Source organism: Eriocheir sinensis, chromosome 9, assembly GCF_024679095.1.
Source record: "Eriocheir sinensis breed Jianghai 21 chromosome 9, ASM2467909v1, whole genome shotgun sequence".
NCBI lineage: Eukaryota > Metazoa > Arthropoda > Malacostraca > Decapoda > Varunidae > Eriocheir > Eriocheir sinensis.
This window is the reverse complement of record NC_066517.1, coordinates 21,172,540-21,196,214: the sequence shown is the minus strand read 5'-3', so window position 1 is coordinate 21,196,214 and position 23,675 is coordinate 21,172,540. Positions and strand designations below refer to the sequence as shown.

Here is a 23,675-nt window from a genome sequence, read left to right as displayed (position 1 = left end):
CCTCATCCTCCCACTATCACCCTTGTTTTCTATTTCCTTCCTCTCTCCCGCCCTCGTCTCCCCGCCTCCGCCTCATCCCACCACCCGCTCCAAATAGTGGTTTCCTGTGTGTTTCCTGGAGTGTGCGCCATTTGGTGTATATCCCATGTCTGTTTAAGGTTAATGCTATTTGTCGGTTGTTGGTGAGGCCATTACTGTTGTCCCACTGACCTGCATTATGTATGTTGGTTGGGGGGGAGGGGGGGGGGTTGAGGTCAGGCACATAATTTAAAAGGGATTGAGTCGAGAATTTCCCCCGGTTCTGTGTGCAGTTTCCATGCGCTCCATTTTGTGTTTGTAAATGAAGACGCAAAAAAAGAAAAAAAAACACGTTTGCAGGATTACAAGTTTTATACCGGGTGGCTCGACAGTCTTTGCGCGGTATATGGAGGAAAATAAAGAAAGTAGAACACGTTATATAGCACAGATTAAGGGAATGATATACCTTTGTAGTTCATAGCGGTCATCATCATTATTAACCATTACTTGATCACTACATAACCAAGGCCCTTCCTATTGTGTTCCTTCTCTGGCAAATATCTATATCATTGGTTATCCCTCTCCCCCGATTTCTACAATTTCTGTGCCTCTATTCTGTTAGTTTCAATTTTTTCCTCTATTGTCTGCTTTACGTATGATAATTATAACCCGTCCAAGGTCATTTCTTGCTCTGAATCGTCATCAGAATATCTGCAGCCTTTGTCAGTTTCCTAATTCATAACACTCGCTTCCTGTCTCTAAGTTATGCCCAACATTTTTCCTTTCATTTCTCTTGTTCCACTTCTTAGATTTCCCTTTATATTTTTTGTAAGGCGCTCAGCAGATAATGAATCAGGATACACGTATGTAGCTTAAAGAATGGTATATACTGTAGTTCTTAGCTCTTAGTCCGTTTGGCTGGGTAAATATTGTAAAGCATATTTATATATAGATTCTTGAACGGTATACTCTACAGCTAATAATCTATTTTCCATTTGTGCAGGTAAAGCAATACTAGAAAACACGTATAAATAGGTTAAGGAATAGTATACCCTGCAGCTCATATCCTTTGCGCCATTTGTGTAAGTAAAGGAATGAAAGAAAACACATAATTTGGTTAAGGACTGGTGTACCCTTGAGTCATAGCCTTTATTCCAGTAGTGTAGGGAAGTACGTAAGAAACAGGTTTAGAAACAATTTCCCAACAAGTTTCAGATTCGTGGATAAAAACACCGAAGTTATTTGCTGCTCTTCAGGAGGCAGCGTCGGTAGGTGGATGTAATTACGTTTAGGTGAAAGTTGCGTTGAGTTAAAGCTGAACTGGAAGGGGGATTTGTGCCTATCTTCGCCTGTATACCTACCGTGTGCAGTCTATATACAGAAGTGATCTACACACACCCTTAATTAACCAAGTAGATATAATATATATACATAGATTTTTCAGTGTATACACAACACTTAGAGTAGGGCCAGTTAGTAGACACCATATGAGTTAGCATTCTTATCGTTTTTAGTATTCGTCATAAGCATTCTTATGTACAGAGGAATCATGCACGTCATCTTTACCTACGTTTATATACACGTATAGTGCAGTAGCATATATACGCCACTCAGAGAATGCTCACCGATCTGTATTCGGCATTCCATTTAGTTCTCGTTATTTGGGAATAAGTAAAATTCCTCAGCTAAAACGAGCTGTTGCACATAAATTGACCAAAGTAAAAAACAAGGCCCCTTTTGCACGGGGCCTCTTGGCAGCGCTTCTCAGCAGCGCTGCTAAAATTAGATTCCTTTCATACGGGGCCACTCAGCAGCGCTTCTCAGCAGCGCTGCAGCAGCGCTACTCATGCTCGACTCAATTGTAGCAGTGCTGCTGGAAAGCGCTGCGTATCTTTCTAGAAAGTGATGTGGGATGTGTGTCGAATTAGCAGCGCTTCTGAGCAACGCTGCTAAAATTGAATAGGGCGTTAGGAGTGCTACTGTCGCTCCACGCACGCGTTGCTAAAAAAAAAAGTGGCGCTGCTGTAGCTACGTGTGAAAACTGCCATTGAATGCCACGTAACGCGACGAGCAGCGCATTTTTTTGTGGTCGCCACCGGCAGCGAATCCGTCTGCAGCGCTTCTTTTTTATGGTCGTGGCTGCGTGTGAAAACCTCCATTCATCTCTATTATTTACCAGCGGGAGCGCTGCTGAGTGGCCCCGTGTGAAAGGGGCCTTAGCCCTCTGATAATTTCTTGTCAGTACAGCAAGCCATTCATTTAACAAGATAATTGAGGGGATTACCAAGTTGTTTTTTCCATAGTTCAATTTTTCCGGAAATCATTAATGTCCAACTTCCTAATGCAAGAGTTAACAAGTATCTTCATTCTTTCTTCCTTTTCACTAGTAAGCTCCGAAACATCCCTCATTCGTCTATATTTACTCCTTCCTTTGCCTTCAACCCCTTTAAGGTGGGGAGGTATCACGCCTCTTTCTTTAGTCTGAATCGATTATGATTAGAGAACCTTTATATATATATATATATATATATATATATATATATATATATATATATATATATATATATATATTTTTTTTTTTTTACATTGTTGCTTCTATTGCAACAAAGGCTTCATATCAGTGGGTCCTGATGGTCGGCCCAGCCTGTTCTGGCGCAGGCGAGTGTTTATAGTGGCGCCATCTTGCATTGGCTCATGCTGCCTCCCAGAGCTCATTTTGATCCTTGAATCTAGAGTCCAAGGATAGGTGGTCTTCTGGACAGCATGTGGGTAGTTTTAAGCCACTGCGGCGGCTGAAAATCCCAGCTTGGTGGCACCGGGCGATTGAACTGCGTCCTCCTGAACACGAGGCCGTTACTATATATATATATATATATATATATATATATATATATATATATATATATATATATATATATATATATATATATATATATATATATATATATATATATATATATATATATATATTGAAAAGCTTATATGGTTCCACGAATAATTTATTCGTTCAGTTTGGGCTCGTTATTAAGAAGATTAACTTACTTAGTCATTATAGACCTCACTCATTTTCTTTTCTGTGTAGTATATTAAAGCCTTTAGTCGAGGTTTATTGAAGGTTTGCTGTGTTTAATCAACATGTGCCTCAACCGTTTTTTCTTCACGAGTAGTATTTTGAAAAGTTCTCGAAGTGGCAATGATTAGAGTCGAGTGTAGGACCGACATACAAAGTGATTAGTATGCCCGGCGTTGCGTCGACTGTGCGCCGCGTCTCCACAAGAACCTCAGACGCCAATCAAAGCTTTTCGTCGATAACTTGAAGCGAACCCAAAGTACCCAGGCTGCTCCATTTGATGATTACACGGAAACAAAAGGTTCGCAATCAGTCCCAGGACCAGTAAATTAAGAAGTTTGGGTGGTGCGAGTCTCGTACACCCATCTTAAAAAGTTTGTATTACACAGATCTCGTCTAACTTTATAAAAAAAATAATTTCTCTATCTATCGGTCTCTCTCTTTCCACAAAATAAAAGGAGGTACTTTAAGAAAAAAATAACTATATCTATATCTATTTATCTCTTTGTCTGTCTGCATCTTTCTCTCGCTACAGAAAGAAAGAGGGGGTAGATTAAAGGTTAAAGGAAAAAAAAAAAAATTCATATAACGCCAATAGAAGCAGAACTCTGTAATCCAGCTATTGCTCAGTAAAAAGAAAATAATAATCCTCCCTTTGTTTGAAGAAAAGTAGTACATGGGACAGGACGGTGTGAAGTGCAGAGGACGGTAGGATGAAGCGACGTGTTCGAATCATTTATTCATTATTATTTCACCCTCTCTCGTCCGTGTCTATCGATTTTGTGCCTCGCTCGTTAGACGCAGATTACCCTTCAAGGACAAAGGTATATCAGTGTCTCGTCTGCCCTAAGCTCGTATATGTGTGTGTGCGTGTGTGTGTGTGTGTGTGTGTGTCGCCTTTGTGTCTCCCTTCCTGCATTAACCTGTTTACCTGTACCTGGGCATGTGTTTACGTGTACCTGAGTGTCTTTAATGGTCTCAATTAGTAACAGTCCTTAGCGCCGCCACAATAATTACGTCAGCGTTGATACAGACCGCTGGCGGGGAGAAGGGGAGAAGAATCAGAGGTGCCTGTTTACCCACTTTCCCCTATTCTAATTACGTTTGTTCCCCTTCATTGTTTCCCGTATTACCCATTTGTTATTCTCTTTACTCCCCTTCGTCTTCACTCATATTCTTTCTTATACTAACAGAATGCAAGATGAGGAATCGTAATTACCTGTCCCCCCACCTCCCTTTATCCTAATTGGGTGTTAACCTCCATTGTTTCCCGTATTATTCGTTTGTCATTTTATTTACTCCCCATTGTCTTCACCCCAGTCTCTCTTGTGCTAACGGGGTCGAAGATTGAAGGGAAACTGGTGTTATCTCTCCTCCAGCTTCCTATGTCTACACTCTGTTACCTTTTATCGCCTGTTATTTTTTGTTACTCCATTTCCCTTAGTTTTGTATTTTTATCTTGTCGGAAAGTAGAGAAGCAGTATTGTTGTTATCTGTCTCACCAGCCTGTTTTTTACTCTATGGTGTCACTTGTTATTCGTTTCATATTCCTTTCTGCGTTGGTTATCCAATTCACCCACTATTCTCTGCAGGTTCCTTCATTCCTACTGTCTCTCACTGCCACCGTCATGAAGTCCCTTGCTATCCACTTTATTGCCTTCCCTCTGTCTTCATTTTCTTTATGGCCTTCATCCTTCTTATCTTTTTTGTTATTTTAGTTTAAGAGAAGAATTCTAGTTATGTATTCCATCAGCTTTCATTATCGTTACTCTCGGTCACAGCGATTTTCTAAGGAGTTGATGGTGTCCGCTTACTACTTCAGCAGGAAGGTTGTTCCAATGGCGTATGACTCTGAGAAAAAACTCCTCTCAATATCTGTTTTGCATCGCCTCGCTTAGGCGATAGATGAACTGTTGTGTCTGGTTCTTGAGTTGGTTTGTAGCTCAAAAAACTTAAAATGGTCGACGTTATTAAAGTTCTTGGGAGTACTGGAAGACCTGAATCATATCCCCTCATTAGCGTCTCTTTTCTAGTGAAAAGAGGTTGCGTCGCATGAGTCGGCTCTTCATATACGGATTCCACTTTTAAGGGCTCAGCCTTATGAAGAACGACTCAGGCGACTCAATCTCTTTTCACTGGGAAAGAGACGCTAACGGGGTACATCATTTCTCTCGGTTGTGAGCCGAGTGTGCTAACCACTGCACTAGAGAGCACCCTCAATTCAAATTTCAAATTTTTATTTAGAAAAGTTGGGGGGAATGTACAGAGTAGGGGTACATGCATATGCTTAACCTAGCAAAAAACAAAATGCATTCACGGGATAGAGTAGAGGGGAGAAGGAACAGAGCGGAAGTAAAAGGGAGAGGGGTGCCGGGCGGACGGCGTACTGTTTTTTATTACAAAGTTCAAGAATGAAGTTAAAGGGCGGGACTGTCCGCCGCCCCGCCGCAAGGGTTGCCAGCCGTCGCCGGCGGTGCGGGACAACAGCCTTCCACGACAACTCAGTTTTACACAATCTAAGTACAATAAACACATTTGCTAATCTTAACATAAAAGGAAAATGTACAAGGGAAATATATAACACCTAACAACGCACAGGAGAATATAAATGAAACTTAAAATAGTTATATGGCAACATCGACCCCGGGTCGCCGCGCGATCGTCAGGCGGGCGGGCTGTGGGGTGCTGTGCCCGAGCGTGGGAAACCAAGTCGGCGGGCGAAAAATTCCAGAGAACCCGGGTGGTTACTAGGCCTCGCTCCCCAAACCGGAAATCTCCATTTCGTGCTGGGTCGATGAGGGCGGAAATACCAGCGCAATCAAAGGGTCACACGACAGGCCATGTGGGTGACCCCACCGTGTCAGTGAAAAAAACAAAAACAACAAAGGCGCGGGAAAGACCCGGCCGTAACACTGTCCAATCGAGGGAATGCAGTGCAGATATTGTCAGGAGTTTCTTCTCTCGCAGAGTCGTATGCCATCGGAATAACCTCCCTGCTGAAGTAGTAAGTGCAAAATAACATTTTTCTCCCTCTAAAATCGCATCGACCGTTACTTCGTTGCAACAGGAGTAAATTGAACGTACGCACCGAATAGCTTTGATCTGCTCGAAGTGACCGTCGAGCAGTTCATATCACTAAAGTCGGCAACCTTGTAAAGAGCCAGTAGGCTTTCTGTTGTTCGCCTTTCCATGTTTCCATGTTTTCATCCATTCTTACATTCTCGTTTTTCTTTACCCTAATTTCTCTTTTATCTATCCTTCCAAGTTTCTTTCGACGTTTTTCCATTTTCGTCCTCAAATATCTTTCTTTCCTCTCTGCGGTTTGTGTTGCCTCCAACTTTTCTCATTCTTTATCGTTCTCTTGCGCACTGGGCTGCCTCTTGAAATATTCTTGTCACACCTTTTTTCTTGCTCCTTTTCTGGTCTCCTGGCTAGCTGAATTATTAATTTGCGTCTCTTATTAAAAAATGATCAGTCCAATTGTCTGATTACCTTGTTAACTATATAGAAACATGTCGTTAACTAGAAACGTGTTTGATTATTTTTTTGTTTCGACACTTGTATTTATTTGATATAGACTTCCTTCGTTATAAGTGTTATTCTCATTTTTTTTTCGCTATCTTTTGTCATGTTACTTTAGTATATATATATATATATTTTTTCTTTCTTGCTCCTCTGTCTCATGTTACTCTCGTCTTTGTTTATGCGATCCCTCCTTATTATATAAACGTGTTTTTCATGCTAAATTTTCTCTTTAATTTTGTATCCTGTAAGGTTCGTAAAATGATTGCTGTTCTCTCTTCTAGATCTGTTTCATATTTCGTTTCATATGTCAAATATTTTTAATCTCCTGCCATACGCCCTTTTTTTTTACACGAGAGGCAGCTCAAGGGTGAAAAAAAAAAGTTAAAAAGGCCACTGTCCCTCCCCCCGTTTTCTTTCCCTCTCTTCCCTCCTTGCTTCTTTTATGCCCTTTTTCCTCCTCTCCACTTACGCTATTGCCCTTCCTTCCCTCTTCCATCCTCCCCTTCCTCCTTTCCTACCTACCCGCTTCCTTGCCCTATTTTCCTGTTTTCTCTCCTTTTCCTTTTCCGTCGTCTCCACACACTTGCACCGCCTCTCCTCTATTATTCCTCTCCTTTCTCTCTCATGTATTTACTTATTTCCTTTCCTCGTCCTGATTTCTCAATCCTCTTCCCCTAATTCATTTCCTTCCCTCTCCACCCTCCTATCCTTTTACCTCCCGCCCTCCTCTTCGCCTCACAGCATTTCCTCCTCCTTGTAGCCTGTTTTTTGCGCGTCTTTTTTCCACGATGAATTCCTTTTTTTTTTTTTTTTTCCTTCTAACTTTTCGTTTCTTTGACCTTGTTATTTCTCTCTCTCTCTCTCTCTCTCTCTCTCTCTCTCTCACACACACACACACACACACACACACACACACACTGCGCTGCCAGGCTTCATGGTCTGACAGGACGGCGGTTCGAGCCCGCTCAGACCGGATTCTTTCCGTTGACTAGGAGTGGTCACTGGAGCAAGGGGGATGGGGTGTGTGGTGTGTGAGGTCCTGTCAGTACCCAGAGATCGACGATAAAGACCACTTGTTCATGTCGGGAGGGTACCTGCTGGCGATTGCGAGTCCAACACCTGATCAGGCCGTGGTGAATAACACACACACACACACACACACACACACACACACACACACACACACACACACACACACACACACACACACACACAGCAATAGGTGTCATTTCCGTCTGGTAAATTTCAGGTGAAAATAAGTGGAAGAGTAACTGCGGTATTTTCAATCAACCTCTTGCCCCTTCCCGCGAGGAAAGCAATCTTCATGGAACAAACGGTACTATCAGTGACGAGAAGTGTCTTTGTGCAACGCGGGAAGCGGCTAGCGGGAAGGAAACGAACTATTTTCTCTCCCTTCAGGAAGAGCAGCTGAAGACCACCTCTTCGCCAGTATCTTCTCACATTGAATGATTTATTACAACATTTTTCTATGTTACTGTATTATTAATTTTGTATAAGAACAATCTAAATTTTCTGGGCCTTATATAAAAAGTTATACAATACGAGAAACAATATTTTTCTGTTTATTCAAGACTTCACTGTTCCTATAATAAGCCAACATCGGAAATCGCCGCCCGGTTATCTATTCACCAGTTCTTACAACAGTTCTCGTTCTTGAGCGTTTATTGGGCTGGCCCTTCGAACCACCAGCATGGAGGCTGCATGTTGTGTGGAGGCCATTGTTGTTCTCGATCTTGCTGCTGGAAGTGCTGGGATGAAAGTGGCGGGTTCCGGCCTCCGGGGCTCGGGCTGCCTTGCAAACAAACTTCGCCACAGCTACCAACCAACGCATCAATAGAACATTTTCTGCTATACATAGTGTATGTTACTGTATCAAACACTGTTTACATAAATATTAACCACACAATATTTTCCATTATAGAAATGTACCTAAAATGCATTAATTTTTCGGTTTTCAACGTTTGTTTGATAGTTCCAACACTACAAGGAACGATTGCTTCCAAGGGGGAAGAGAAGAGAGCGTTTGCTAATACCTCCAAACGGAAGCACACTCTCTAAGAGACGCTTCGACGAAGAGGGAAGAGGTTGACTGATAATCCCGCCCTAAATCTCTTTCTCTTCTTTTTATCCTTCCCTTCTTCTCCTCCTCTCCATCCTCCTCCTGTTCTTCCTCTTTACCCTCTTCCTCTCACTCCTCCTTTAGTATCATCTGACAGGGTAAAAAACAACAACACTAGTGACTAATGACACACTCAAAACAGGTAAGAAAAGGTTAAAATAAACCCTACCTGATTGCCTATTGATCTGTAATTGTCCGCACTTAGCGCAGCATTCAATCCCATCGCGACGAAAGCTTCTCCGTGTATCCCAACATAACGCAGCTTTTCAGGAACTCTCACACACACACACACACAAAAAAAAAACCGTGTCGATATCTCTGCTTATATTTCAGGCTATCATTACAACCTTCTTAGCTTACTCCATGTCCTCGAGGCTAGCAAAGAGAGAAACTTGGAGAAGGAGGAGGAGGAAGGTAATGCAGAAGGGCTAAGAGTCAAAGGGTGCTGGAGAATGCATGGAGAGTGATATTTATGTATTCTTAACCTCTCATTATCACCTTAGTTTACGTTGCGAGTCTCAGGGTAGGAAGAGGAGGGTTACAGAAGGAATAGGTGACGTGGGGTGCGTAGGAACTTGCGTGGAGTGATATGTCCGTATTTCTTATCATTACCATCATCAACGTAAGGCTGGATCATACGAGCAATATTTAAGCATCGTTTGCCTCCATGGCCGGTATACCCTGTTTTACCACATCTATAATTGATCTATAATTCTCCACACATACCGCAGCATTCACCTCTTACAGAACGAGAGTCCCTTCAAGTATACGAACTCCACATCCATTCAGTAGGTCACAGAAACACCAAAAAGAGCACCACCCGTAAAAGTGCTCTTGGGAAATAGCCTCTAGTTTACGTTGCGAATGTTTGGCTTGGAGGGAGAGAGACAAGGAGGAAGTGAAGGAGAAGGGGGAGCGATAAGTAACATGATGTCTGTATTTCAACCTCCAGTACCATCATCTTGCGTTGCGAATCTGAGTCCGGGAAGGAGGCAGACTAGAAGGAGGAGGAAGATATTAAAGGAGGAGGGTCTCGTAGCGTGTGTTGCGTGGGAGCAGGTGCTGAGGGTGACGCGTTTACACTTTTCCTGATGCACGTCGCTGTAGGAGAGCGTCGCCGTCATCTTCTGCAGGAATATCGCCTCCAGACGCCCACACTTGAGGAAGCCGGTACCGTACACGCAGTTCAGGAGCCGTGCGCGTATGCTGTGGAAGGGGGAAAGTTTTGAAGAAGAGACGGAGGGATTCCTGGAAGAAAGAAAGGAAAGACGAACTTGGGGAAAACAGGATGGATGTTGGGTAGGGAGAAAGTTATGTTGAAGAAGGGACGGAGGGATTGCTAGAGGTCGGAAGGGAGAGACGAGCGGGCGGATAAAGGGATGGATGGTGAGTAGGAAAGAAGCTATGTTGCGGGAGGGACGGAGGGATAGATGGGAGCGGGAAAAGGGAGGCGGACGGACGGACGAAATAATGGTTAGGTGGCGGGGTTACCAAATTATCGTATTCAGGCACTCAGCACATCGTATATTCTGGTTTCTGAGTCACAGCTATCGCAAACAAACGCCAATATGTAATGCTTTTAACGAGAACTTTAACTGGTATTTCGTTATCTGTGTGCGTAAGAAAGTTTTGGGCCCTGGAACTGATAAATGCGATGTTTTGAGTACGATAATTTAGCAACTCTGATGGGTGGGGGGATGGAGGGAGGTATGTTGTGGAAGGGAGTAAGTTTGAGAAAGGGACGGAGGAATTGCTGGAATTAGGTAAGGAGGGACAAAGGAATGGAAAAAAGGGAAGGATTGCTGGAAGTAAGAAAGGAGAAACCGGCGGACGGACGAAATAAGGGATGGATGGAGGGAGAAATTGCTGGAAGTAGGAAAGGAGCCTCTGCTTGCGTGTGTGTGTGTGTGTGTGTGTGTGTGTGTGTGTGTGTGTGTGTGTGTGTGTGTGTGTGTGTGTGTGTGTTTTGTCTGTTTTTATATCTTGTGTGTGTATCAACGTCTGTAATTATGAAATTTTTACATATTACTGTCAAATTTCAACTACCTTTTTCAGTGTTCATAAAAAAATATTCACAAATCTATTTTAACTAATTTACTAACATAAACTTGACTGGAGTATCAAGTGGGTACTTCTGTTGGGGCCTTTCTGGAAAGTTTTTATTTCTACTCTCAATAGTCTCAGCCAATGTAAAAGTTTATTGTGTTATTGATGTATGCTGTATTCATTTGGCTAAATAACAAATTCTATTCAATTCAGTTCAAGGAGAAACGGACAGACGAACGAAGAAAGGGATCGATTAATGGAGGAAGGAGGAGAGGAAGAGAGAGGGGTGGAGGGAGGAAAGAAGGGATACTTTGGAAGAAAGAAGCTTAACGAAGAAAAGGAGGGGCGGAAAGGAAGAGGAACGTATGTTAGGGGGAAAACAAGGGGATTTGTGGGAGGATGAAAAGTGTTCGAGTGGTAGATAGTAAGGGAAAAAATATAGAAGAGGGAGGAAAAGATTGCAGAAAGAAAGAATGCTGTGGTGGGAAAATTAATTGTAGGAGAGAAAGAGCTGAAGGGAAGGAGGTAGGAAGATATATAAAAGAGAAAGGAGGAGTAAAAGGATGCAGGAAACTAAACGTAAATAAAGGAAGGAGGAAGGAAGGAGGAAGGCCAAAAAGTAGTGACCTTAGAGGGATAAGACAACGAGAGAAAAATAAAATATGCAAGCCTGTATGGTATGTGAGGAAAGATAATTGCTTGTGTGTGTGTGTGTGTGTGTGTGTGTGTGTGTGTGTGTGTGTGTGTGTGTGTGAGTGAGTGAGCCGTAGTGAGGATATTGCAAATGAGAGAAAGCCGGAGGAGGAAGAGTAGGAGGTGGAGGAGGAGGAGGAGGCGGCAGAATGATTAGAAGAGGGAAGGAAGGAGGCAGGAGGAAAGGTGGAGGCAATGGAGGAGGATGAGGAGGCGGCAAAATGATTAGAGGAGGGAAGGAAGGAAGCAGGAGGGGAGATGGAGGCAATGGAGGAGCATGGGAAGGCTTCACTGCTAATCGAGTTAATGTACCCGAAATTGTGTTCTGTTTGTCTTGATCTGTTTGGATTCGTTAGGGAGCGTCCTCGTGTGTGTGTGCGTGTGTGTGTGTGTGTGTGTGTGTGTGTGTGTGTGTGTGTGTGTGTGTGTGTGTGTGTGTGGGTGGGTTCGTGTGAGTTATTTGTATGTCTATCTGTGTGTCTGTAGCTCTATCTGAGTTTGCGTGTGTCTGTCCCTGACTCACCAGCATATGTTGTGGTCACGTTGGCTCTGCGTCAGGTTGGACTTCGAATGTTCTTTGCCCACCAGGTGTTTGAACTGCAGATGACAACGATCCCAGTCTGTCCGCACCTCCTTGATACACCGTGAGTGGGACAGGTACTCTGCAGGTGCAAAGAAAATAAGTGTGTGAACTTATATAATCATCACTGGATGCTTAAATATCTCAAAGTAATACGCTAGATGGACTGAAAGGACTTTGAGGAGGAAAGGATCGAGGGTTTAAAAATGTAAAATTCGAGTGAACGGAAGTAATCCTCACTGGACATTTAAACCCCTCAAAGTACCACGCAGGAGGGATTGAAAGGACTTTAACAATATATATATATATATATATATATATATATATATATATATATATATATATATATATATATATATATATATCTATATATATATATATATATATATTAAGACTAACATAATAAAGTGTTTAAAGTGAAGGAAAATTGGTGTAAAAAGGTAACATAATATCATGGTATGTTCAACTAGTTGATGTGAGGAAGGAAAAGTAGAATAGACTGATATTTTCATAGGGCATTTCTTTAAACGTAATCTTTAAATGGAAAAAAAAAGTGTTTTATGTTGGAATTAGCCCAGTAAAAATAGTGACGCTTTTTTTTAGCTACACTGAAAAGGTTCACGTAATGGAGGGAAGAGAAAGTAAATCCGGACTGGTATATATGTGAACGTTCAAGGAAGGATATTGTTTAAAGAGGGAAGGTACGGAGGGGTGAAACAAATAGCCTTATTTTAGTTTATATTTTAAAGGTGGACGTGAGGAGGGGACTTTATAAGTGTAAACTGGTGAATTCATGGATATAGGAACTTGATTAATAGGAAGGGAAGTGCTTTGAAATGGAAAAGAACAGTTAGAAAAAAATACTTGTATTAGCGTGTGGCATCATATAAAAAAAAACGTGTCGGATGAGGGAAGGGAAGGTTTAACAGCTAAAGTAGGTTGCGTAATATCAAAATGATAAAAAAAAAGCGTTGTAGGTTGGGATGAAAAAGCGATAGGACCCTTTTTTAATTACTCCTAGAAGTTGGATGAGAGGAGGGGAATGAAAAGAAGGAACGGTCAGGTGGGTCAATCTGTCACCGTAATATCTGCTTAGGGCTGGAAGTAATTAAGGTGTTGAAAGGCAACTTGTCTGTTATGATTAAAGGACTGGAAACTTTATACTGTTGGGACGAAGGGTAATTATTTCAAGTCAGGGGAGGAGGGAGGGAAGGAGAGAGGAAGAGGTAAGGGGGAAAGGGAGGAGGTATTTGTTAGTTAAAGGGGAAAGGTAAAGGGAGTGGAATTATAACTCTTCACAATTTTATTTACGAGAGGAAAGGGGAGAAGAGAAGAGAAGATGTGAGAGGAAAGGGAGTGGAAAATGCTTAAGTTAGAAGGTAAAGTAGAGGGAGTGAAAATATAACTTGTTACATTTCAAGTTATTAAGAGAGGGAAATAGTGAGAATGAAAAAGAAACAGATATGAAAGGTGTGAAATACCGTCTAAAATTGCAAGCTTAGATTAGATATTGTGCAAGAAAAAAGGAGGAAAAGTTGAAAAGAGTGGTTCATTCAATGATGTAGAGTTTTCTTAGAAGTATTTTTAGAAAGACGCGCGTTTGAAGAGCAGGATCCTTAGCTGAAATTGAGTAAAAGGACGAATAATGGTGAAAAGACGCGCTTATAAGACGCGCTTATTGATGCTGGGTCCTTCGAGGTTAAAAGGAGACACGTGTAAGAGGTAACTTCCTTCTCAGAGCTTAAACATAGGTGAGAGAGAGAGAGAGAGAGAGAGAGAGAGAGAAAATCTCTCTCTCTCTCTCTCTCTCTCTCTCTCTCTCTCTCTCTCTCCAGGGAGGGAGCAGGAGGGAGGAAGAAGCAATTGTGAAAGAAAATCTCGCAACCTTAGATCCATATTCTCAAACATTTTGTGGCTTACACACCCACACATATAACGTTCGTCTTACGTATCTTTATTTATGTATGTATTTTCATCATTCCTTTCTTCCTTCTTTCATATACTCACTTCTTCCTCAGCCGTCTTATATGTGTTTTATCCATCTCTCATACGTTTCTATAAGGGTACGGTCTCTCCATCTCTATACTAAATGTGTATCTCTGACCCATATTCTCAAAAACTCTCTGGACTTGCTCACCCACATTTGACAAGGCTTTAGAAGAGGCTGTGTTAGTATTCCCGTGGTAGGTAGTTGTTTGAGCCCAGTGAAAGGTTAACAAGGATTCTGCACCAAGGATGTGGAAAAAGCACTGATAATAACCAGACTAATCTTGTTTGTGGCCTTGGGAATGTTTGCTGTGCGAGATGAAAGCGTCTGGGAATAAGTGCCTTTGATGGATAGGTGCTCGTGGGCAGGAAGCGGGACTGGTGCAAGGATGATCGCTTGGTAATGGAACCGGGACATAATTTCAAGAAGACCTCGATAAACACTTTTCAGATTTAATTAACACGTTGTCTATCAGCGTCATCAGTTTTTTTCTTGTTTATTGATCTACTTGCTGGGCGATTTTATGAAATTCTGCATTGCCCTTTTTCTTTTTCATAATTACGTTGGGCCCAGTAATTGAGACATTGGTGTTTTATATGACTTTGTAGACTTTTTCTTTCTTGCTTTTTACGTTTGGGCCAATAATAAGGCCTTGTTGTTTTATATTACTCTTTGTTGCCTTATTTTCCTTCCTTTTACGATCGGTCCAGCAATTAGATCTTGGCCTGCCTGTCTCTGCCGTAAATAGATGAGCTTCCTTGTAACAAGAAAAGGTTTACAAGCGCGAAAAAGTATTTTGTGTTTGGTTAATTGATATACGCATTCTGTAATTATAAGATCTGGGTCAAACTTAATTTACTTCAGAAAGAAAGATATCGAGGCAATTGCAAGAAATATGCCGTGCAGTATATTAATTAAGGGTAAACACAATTAAGGTTTAGGGAACGTAAGATTAATATGATCTGAGGAAACATTGGATAATGACACCCATTCTTCCTCCCCGCAAGAAAATCGATATAGTTGAGTGCAAGAAATGATTCGTGAGGTTGTTTAATAGAAGTCATAATTTTGATTGTTAAACTAGTTCAAGCCATTATGCATGATGAAACCTTAGATATAATGAATGATACGCCTTCGTCTGTCACAAAAATAAGAGGCAGATGATGCAAGACTTGTGAATATTTCAGATTTAGGTTAGGTAATGTTTGTACGCCTTAAGACTGCTAGATAATTACTAAGCTTCTTCCTCCATACAACAAAGCTGATACAGGTGTAAGAAGCATATCGTAAGGATGATGAATATAGGTGAAAAATAACTGATATATAAGCCAGGTAAAGTTAATATACTCGAGGAAGTCTTAGATAATGAAACACCTGCCTCCTCACACGACAGAAACGAGACAGGAACAATAAATATCATGAGGTAATTTGATAAAGGATAGCCGTTATTAGAATTTAGTAGAGTTGATGTTTCTGATAAAACACCAGGTAATGACGCACTTGCTTTCCCGTGCAACAGAAATATGATGACATTATGCATTAAATACCGTGTTGTAGCCTAGTAAAAGGTAAGTTACGATAAAGATTTAGACCAGGTAGAATTAATTAATACACCTGAAAAAAACGTGTATTATAACATCTCTCATCCCATGTAAAGCCTAGACACGTACAGATCCATAGAGGTCAAACATATTCAAAAATTAAACTAGGTAAAGCTTATACACCTGAGGATGCCGGAGATGATGATAACACCTGCTTCCCCATACAACAGCGTCGATAAATTTATAATCGTCGTTGCAAAAAATAAAGGTAGAATATATGAAAATTTTTGTTCAAGTAAATATAATACCTCCTTCGAACAGCATCATAATGATACACGTCCTTCCCTTCCCGAACAAAATAAGACACTTTTTAACAACTTTGGAGGAAAATTGGCCGTCCGTGATCAGGAAGTTTGGCTTAATCTTCATAGCCAATATAGAGGAAGTTAAGAAAAGGGAGAGACTGGCCCCCTCTTGGCCCCTTCCCTTTCACACAGCTGGAGGAGGAGGAAAGAGAGAGAGAGAGAGAGAGAGAGAGAGAGAGAGAGAGAGAGAGAGAAGTGGAGGAGGAGGAGGAGAATAATGAAAAGGAAGGCAGGATATATTTTCAGTGTTCTTGGTTCGCTGTTTGGGTCAATGAAAATGTTTCTTAAGGCTGTCTCGTGTTAAATCTGCCTCCTCCACCTGCTCCTCTTCTTCTCCCTAATTTTAGTCCTTCCTTTATTCCTCCAAAAGGAAAATCATCACCACCACCACTAACACCACCTTTAATAATATCCCACTGGAGGATGAAGGGGAACTGCAAAGGAGATGAGCACTGAGGCCACGCGCAGCTATAGTGTATGCCCCCAACCTTACCTTACCTCATTATCCTCCAGCATCCGTACCACCGCCACGGCTAACAGTTTAATTAGTTCACATATCTGTTAAGGAAATCACGTTTACCGCTTTACTTTGTTCCGTCACAAAATGAGCTGAACGTGTTCGTACATTCGTGCAGTGAATGCTTTGATTAATCTCTTCCGCAGATCACAATCGTGCCTAACGAATTTGCTTCATCACCAAAGCAGCATCGACGTTAAAACCAAACAGACTCTCTCGTTACTGGCCTTCCATGTTGCCGTGTTTCCATGTTTCTTCTTCCTACTTATCCTGTACCTCCTACTTCTAATTCTCCTGTTTTCAGCACTAATACCACCTCTCCCTGTCTATATGCCCCTCTTTCCTCCCTGTGTCAGTTAATTCAAGTTAGATAAAATAAAATAAGTCACCTGTATATAATCCAATTTCCCTCTTCAGCCTCGTTATCCAGGTAGCCAGCCACGTGTGCTACTGTTACGTAACGTTATTAGGCGCTCAGGTAAATAGTTGAACAGGAGACCAAGTGGGTGACATTCCTTGACACGTTTACCGAAGCCAGGGCACGACAGGTCTGTCTGGTGGTGGTGGTGGTGGTGGAGTGTGTGTGTGTGTGTGCTCTAAGAGAGAGAGAGAGAGAGAGAGAGAGAGAGAGAGAGAGAGAGAGAGTCCCGGGCTGATTGATTGCCCGTCTTTTTTACTTTTTTCAAACTTTTAAACCATGAACTTTTCTATTTTTATTATTCTAGGTCCGCTGTAATCCCAGGGTAATGGATCAGTCTGAGAGAGAGAGAGAGAGAGAGAGAGAGAGAGAGAGAGAGAGAGACGGAAAGACAGATACAGACAGACAGGCAGACAAACACAGACAGACAGACAGACAAAAAGAAAGAGATTGATACTCCGCCTCAAGAGAGAAATGTTGTACTCTCTCTCTCTCTCTCTCTCTCTCTCTCTCTCTCTCTCTCTCTCTCTCTCACACACACACACACACACACACAGATACACACTCACACCATTTCTTCCTCTGTATTGCTGCGATTTTTTGTTTGTAATTATAATTTTGTGTGTATGTGTATGTAACAATAATAATGTGTGTGTAATGGAAATAATTGTGTGTATGACTGTAATTAGTGTTTGTGTGTGTGTGTGTGTGGGTGGGTGGGTGGATGGGTGTGTGATCATTTTCCACTTTTAATTTAATTCGTAGATCTTCCTTCGCACGATGAGCCTGGAGCAACGCAGTCTGATACCAGGGATAGGATGTTGCAGGCATATCTTAGGGTGCACCTCCCGAGTACCTCCTATAAGAAATTCCGAGCATATTAAGTATACGTGTTCCTACTTCATACCTTATCTTGTTGCTGTAAGTGGTGGTGGTGGTGGTGGTGCTCTTGGTGATGGGTGGTATTATAGTACTTATTATTTTCATTATTATTTTTGTTATGTTTGTTGTTAATATTAGTAGTGATATGAGTTTTATTGATGTTAATACTACTACTTTTACTACTACTGCTGTTATAATCCATTCCAGCGACACAGGAAGCCAGCCCTTCCTGAAATACCAAGAGTTTCGGCACTAATTGTAATTTTGGCCGAGTTACGACAAGTTCTCATGAAGAACTTTCGCGCACGCCGGATATTGAGTGCAATTAAAAATACTTCCCTCATCTAAACGTTTTCGCTAATTGGCCCTCGCCGAACTGTTGCTGCTGATGATGAAAACTCCCACGCCGTGCCGTCACTCGAGGAAGGCCCGGTAGCAGCGGGGATCATGTTTCTTAATGTTCCCTCCAAGCGAGAAAAATGAGAAAAAATCACCTCACACAAACTGTTTAATAATATATATCAAAGCATTTGTGATCAGATTATGTATCATCTATTCTGGGGGGGTTTATATCATGGCACAAATTAGGCCCGTCGCTGCTACACGGTAAAGCCACAAATTTGGCCCCTCGCTGCTACCGGGTTAAGGACTGCGTGATGATAGTTTTCCACGGGGACGATACATAGAACGCGCGTAACTATTACTTTTTTCTGTTAGTGATAAATGGATGGAAAGCTTAAGCACACAAACGAGGAGAGAGAGAGAGAGAGAGAGAGAGAGAGAGAGAGAGGTTAGTAAGTCATCTACATATGGATTAAAAGTTACTGGAAAGAGACTGTAAAAGAAGGAGGAGGAAGAGGAGGAGAGAGTAAGATGAAGTGGCTGAAGATTGCCGTCCAATTTAGAGTTTATACACGTTTTTAGTCGCTTTGGGAACTTGGATTGGCTTTAATCTCTCTCTCTCTCTCTCTCTCTCTCTCTCTCTTCTCTCTTTGTTTTCTTTCTTTCGTTTTCTTTTCTTTTTTCAAGGGGAAATTTACATGTTCCATTTTTTTGTTTGTGTTTTATTTTGTAATTTTCTGGTGGTGGCCTAGCTGTCACATACACACCCTCCTCCTCCTCCTCCTCCTCCTCCTCCTCCTCCTCCTCCACCTCTTCCCTTCTCTTTCAGCTTGTCCACCTGTCATCCTCACTCTCCTCTCATCACTATTTTTTCACCTCCTTCCATGTTATTTTCTCCCTGCAGCTCCATATAAAAATATATATATATATAAATATATATATATATATATATATATATATATATATATATATATATATATATATATATATATATATATATATAGTTTAATGGTGCTTCTCTTCTCACCTTAATTACCTCGCACTTCACACTCATTTGTGCCAGTTACCTTCCCCTTGCCCACCTGCCACTCATCCGCTCTCTCTAACACAACCATTTCCACTTATTACTGTGCTCTCGTCCGGGTTTCATACTTATGTCATGCAACACTCTTATTTGGACCTCCATCTTTTCCCTCTCTTCCGGCCAATTACCTACGTCCCATACTGTAGGGTTAGAGTGTACGGTAACGCATCAGTAATTATCATGTTCCCAGTGGTGATGATGTTCGCGTGCTCGGCTAAGTGTACAGGAATCAGTTTGGTGCTTGGGCCTGTACACTTGGTTACACATCCCCTTGCTTAGTATTATTGTGGTTCAACCAATAATCCAAGGACTACCACACTATTATCATTAAACCTCATATATGGCGTAGTTTTCGGCCCTACGTAGACAGCTGCATCATGGAAGATACACCACATCGTGACCTGACGGCTTTCGAGGAGATTTCCGGCTTCCTTGAAGATGCAGAAGCCTCCCTGAACTTCACACCGCCTCCCACAGCGCAGACAAAGCAGCGGGCAACTGCAACTCCCCATCAGGGAAGTCCAGCACCAATTCAGCCCGACCACAATACGTTGGTGAGACTATTTCGGGCCGTGTCTGAGGGTGCTGGACAGAGTGGCAACGCCACGACCACTATGGCCGCCGCTTCTTCGAAGTGTGTGCCTGGGCTCACCACAGCTTAATTCTGATCGTGGAAGAGATCAGTCACCACGTGGGCACGGTTTAACAGGTGTCAAACGGCGATTCCTTGCACTACGTACGCCTGCTGTGCTCAAAGGACTTGGAGCGTGTGGTGGACGCCAATTCCAGTGAGGCCAGGTGGGCGAGCAATTAATCTATCCTCAGATAGTCTCATTTGCACCTCTTCCTTGTCTGTCTTCATTTTAAAGTTCTCAAGACAAAGAAATGTGGGTCTGAAAAGCTGTCAGGGAATAGATGTGGCACGCCTGTGAACGAACTCTTCTTCTTTAACCGTTTCGAAGCCTAGGCGTGCACTCGGAAGGGGGGGGAGTTGTTTTCGACACAATACATGACCGACGACGGCGACAGCAACCCGAACGCCCCACCGACGAAGCGCAAGGCGTAACATCTGGAGGGTGCATCGGTTATTCTTGTTAAGGACATGATGAAAGTCGTTCTGCAAGGTTTACCGGAGAGGAAGTAATCCCTACAAGATCCTTACTGATCCTCTGAGGTTAACTAGAGCGGACGTGAACCCACTGACTAATTATTTGCCAGGACGTTCCCTCTGGGGCATGCAGTGATTATTTTTGTTATTGACGGGATAAGAGTAGTCCTGGAAAGTCTAAGCAGGGGAAGTAATCACTGACTTACCCTCAAGATTAACCAGAACAGTTTGCTTCGGTACAGCAGACCTCGGAGGAGAAAACAAACTTTCTCTTTTTTTACCATATTGGAAACTGTTCAAGAGCAACAAAAACGAAAAAAAGGCCTGCTATTTCCTGTCCCAGTAAAAATGACAGTTCGAGTGTTCTTACTTTTCTTTTCTTTTTTATCAGAAATTCACTTAACAACTTTTTATTTTAGCTGTTTCTAGGGTTCACTTTGGACTTATAAAATATTTCGCAATGATTACTTCGACGTAGTTTGATCACATTAAACATTTTTTTAATGCCTAGAACAGTCCCAGGTAGACATTTTTAGAAATAACCTTTTTAGGCAGGATTCTTAGGCATCTTTTAGGAATCTTTATGGATACGGGCCACGGTTTCCCTTCACCCATCGTCATATGCTGTCCATTCACCCTCATAATCATCCACCACAATCAACGTCCATTTTCTTCATAAGACCAACATATGATTTTTTTTTATTACAGAGCTCTCAGTCTGTATCCGTATACCGTAATAGAAAAATTGTAGAATTCGTTCCTTTTCCCTCTATCTATCTATCTAACTATCTACAATTCACTTTCCCTCCCTCCCCTTCCCTTTACTTCCCTGTTTCCACATTCCTTTTCTTACCTTTCATTATTTCCTTCACCTTTCCCTTCCCTTCCCTTTCATTTCTTTTCGTTCTTTTTACTCTTTTCCCTCCCTTTCCCTCCTTCTTCCTCCCTTTCCTTTCATTTGCTTTCTCCTCACCCTATCTCATCAACATCACACGGTTTCTCTTTTTCTTCCTACCTCCTTCCTCCTATAAGCCCACCACGATCACGCCGCCGCACACTTTCCGCCTTATTACCTTTCCCGATCACTTTACATCCTCCTCCCTTCCTCTCGAGGCTCAGATCCCCGCCACACTCACCTTTCCGCCCATCAGGAATGCTCATAAGACACGTCAGCTTCGCCAGACGCCGAAGTTGAGAAGCCACGAAGTTGTATCGGTCGGAAATTGAAATGAGGACTTTGTCGTGGGGGGAGATAGACAGATAGATAAGAAAGAGTGAGAGAGATTCCAAGTTTCCGTTCATTGTTTTTTTACAGTAAAGAAAGCAGCTCAAAGGAAAAAAATCCCGCAGATGTAGTTTCGAAAGGTATAACTCAGGTTCCAGATTATTTTCTCCTAAACTTTTTTGGGAGCTTTTTCAGTTATTTTCCCTCTGGCTCTTTCAACCGTTGTTGTCTTCCTTATTGTTCCGTTGCTCCTATTTGTCCTTCTTTCTTCTTCCTCTTTTTCATTTCATTCTTCTTCATGCCCCTGTCTTCCTTATTTTCTTTTCTTCCTTGTTTCGTTTCTCTAGTTTTCCTTTATCCTTCTATTCTTCCCGATATAACTTTTCTTTTGTATATTCTTTTTGTGATCCGGATGTCTCCCCTTCTCCCTTTATCCCTTATCTCTCTCTCTCTCCTTTCGTTTCTTCAAATTCGAAAAATAATATACTATCAGAATTTCCTCTTCCCAGACCGTCATATTTTCACTCCGTATCGTTGAGTCTTTGCTCTTCTTTGTCCATCTGAGCTTCTCTGTATTTCATGCTCCTTTTTATCTCCTTGTTCTTTCCGATATATTTTCTTCCTAAAATCAGCAGTATCAAAATTTACTCTTCCCTGAACCTTTTGTATATACTCTGATTCTATATGTGGTCCTCTTCGCCTCTCTTTGTCCTCCATTCTATCTCTTTCCTTCATTCTTTCTGGTGACTTTTTCTTCTCAGCCTTTCGCTCCCTGATCATCTATTTTTATGCAATGATTATACCTTTCCTTCTCTTAGTCCTTCCTTCCTTAACTTCTTCTTCTCAATTCTCCTTCATCTTTTGTTCCTCCATTCTTTTCACTACAACTTTTTTTCACAAGACTTCGCTTGGTCAGACTTTTCTCCTCCCCAGACCCTTTTGATTTATATTTTACACTTGCATCTTCAAATTTCCTTGTTTTCGTTTTTCTCATACTTTTCCCTCGTGTTTCCCTTCGTCTCTTCATCTTTCATTAAAATTTATAAAAAAGCGATTTCGTCTGTGTGAACTAAGTGATGCCAGACCGTGAAATTAAATTAAAGTAAAGCTTCAGAAAGAATCTTACTTCGTAAACGCGTATATTCTCTCTCTCTCTCTCTCTCTCTCTCTCTCTCTCTCTCTCTCTCTCTCTCTCTCTCTCTCTCTCTCTCTCTCTCTCTCTCTCTCTCTCTCTCTCTCTCTCTCTCTCTCTCTCTCATATTAAATCTTGTCTGTCAACGCCATATTCTTTTCTCAGTAACTTTAAGCTTTCCTGGAAGTACGTTAATAAAGAAACTAATAAGCAACGTTGATTTACATTTCCCATTTCATCGCCGTTTAAATTCCCTTTTTGGAGCCAGATTTTAGCGGCTTATGAAATCATTGTCACGGGAAGGGCCAGGGAGCAACCTTCAATTTCATGAAATGAGGCTATGAGCATGAAGTGGTTTTAGAGGCTCGATTTTATCTTTACTCTTTTGTTTTTCCTTTTTTTCTGTTCTTCGAGTTATCTTCTCACTTCTCTTTTCTTTACGTATCTCAGCAACCTTTCATTTCAATTTTCTCGTTCTCTTATCATCCTATCGTACATTCTGTTTTTCTATTTCTGTCATCCTGTTCACTTCCGATTCTTTCTCTTTATTTCTCTTTTTCCTATCATCCTCACTCCTCTTTTTCATTAGTTCTCTCTTAATCTTATCACCCTCTTTTTCCACACCTTCTCTCAGTAAGGCCGTATGGTGTTGCGGAAAAGTCCTTGACCTTGACCTTGTAACACAGAAACCTTTGAGCGTTGTGGGTCTAGGCAAGGAAAGTGTGGTCCTCGCGTGCCCCATGCTCTCCTTGTTTGAATCCAGTTTTCCGCATCAGATTTCAGCGGGATATGAATTATTTGGCGTTGCGAGAGTCCGAGAAAGTTGTTATCCGAAACAGCTCTTTCCCGGAACTTGTGTGTTTGAGAAAAGAATTGTTTGTGTGTTCGTGTGTGTGTGTGTGTGTGTGTGTGTGTGTGTGTGTGTGTGTGTGTGTGTGTGTGTGTGTGTGTGTGTGTGTTTTGTCTGTCCTTTTACGCCTATGTTATTCTCCCTTTTCTACT

The 23,675-nt window shown here is 41.8% G+C and overlaps 1 protein-coding gene across 1 annotated transcript in view; it reads right to left on the bottom strand.

Annotated features, from left to right (window-relative positions):
- Window positions 1–9,062: 9,062 nt before the first annotated feature.
- The window catches only part of LOC126996133 (uncharacterized), a 52,045-nt gene continuing 37,432 nt past the window's right edge, over window positions 9,063–23,675 (bottom strand). Inside the window, exons 4-5 of the mRNA XM_050856340.1 lie at window positions 12,016–12,154; window positions 9,063–9,959 (exon numbers count right to left, since the gene is read on the bottom strand). Of these exons, the coding sequence (XP_050712297.1) occupies window positions 9,695–9,959; window positions 12,016–12,154 (404 nt within the window). The 3' untranslated portion in view covers window positions 9,063–9,694. The remainder of the gene's footprint in view (window positions 9,960–12,015; window positions 12,155–23,675) is intronic.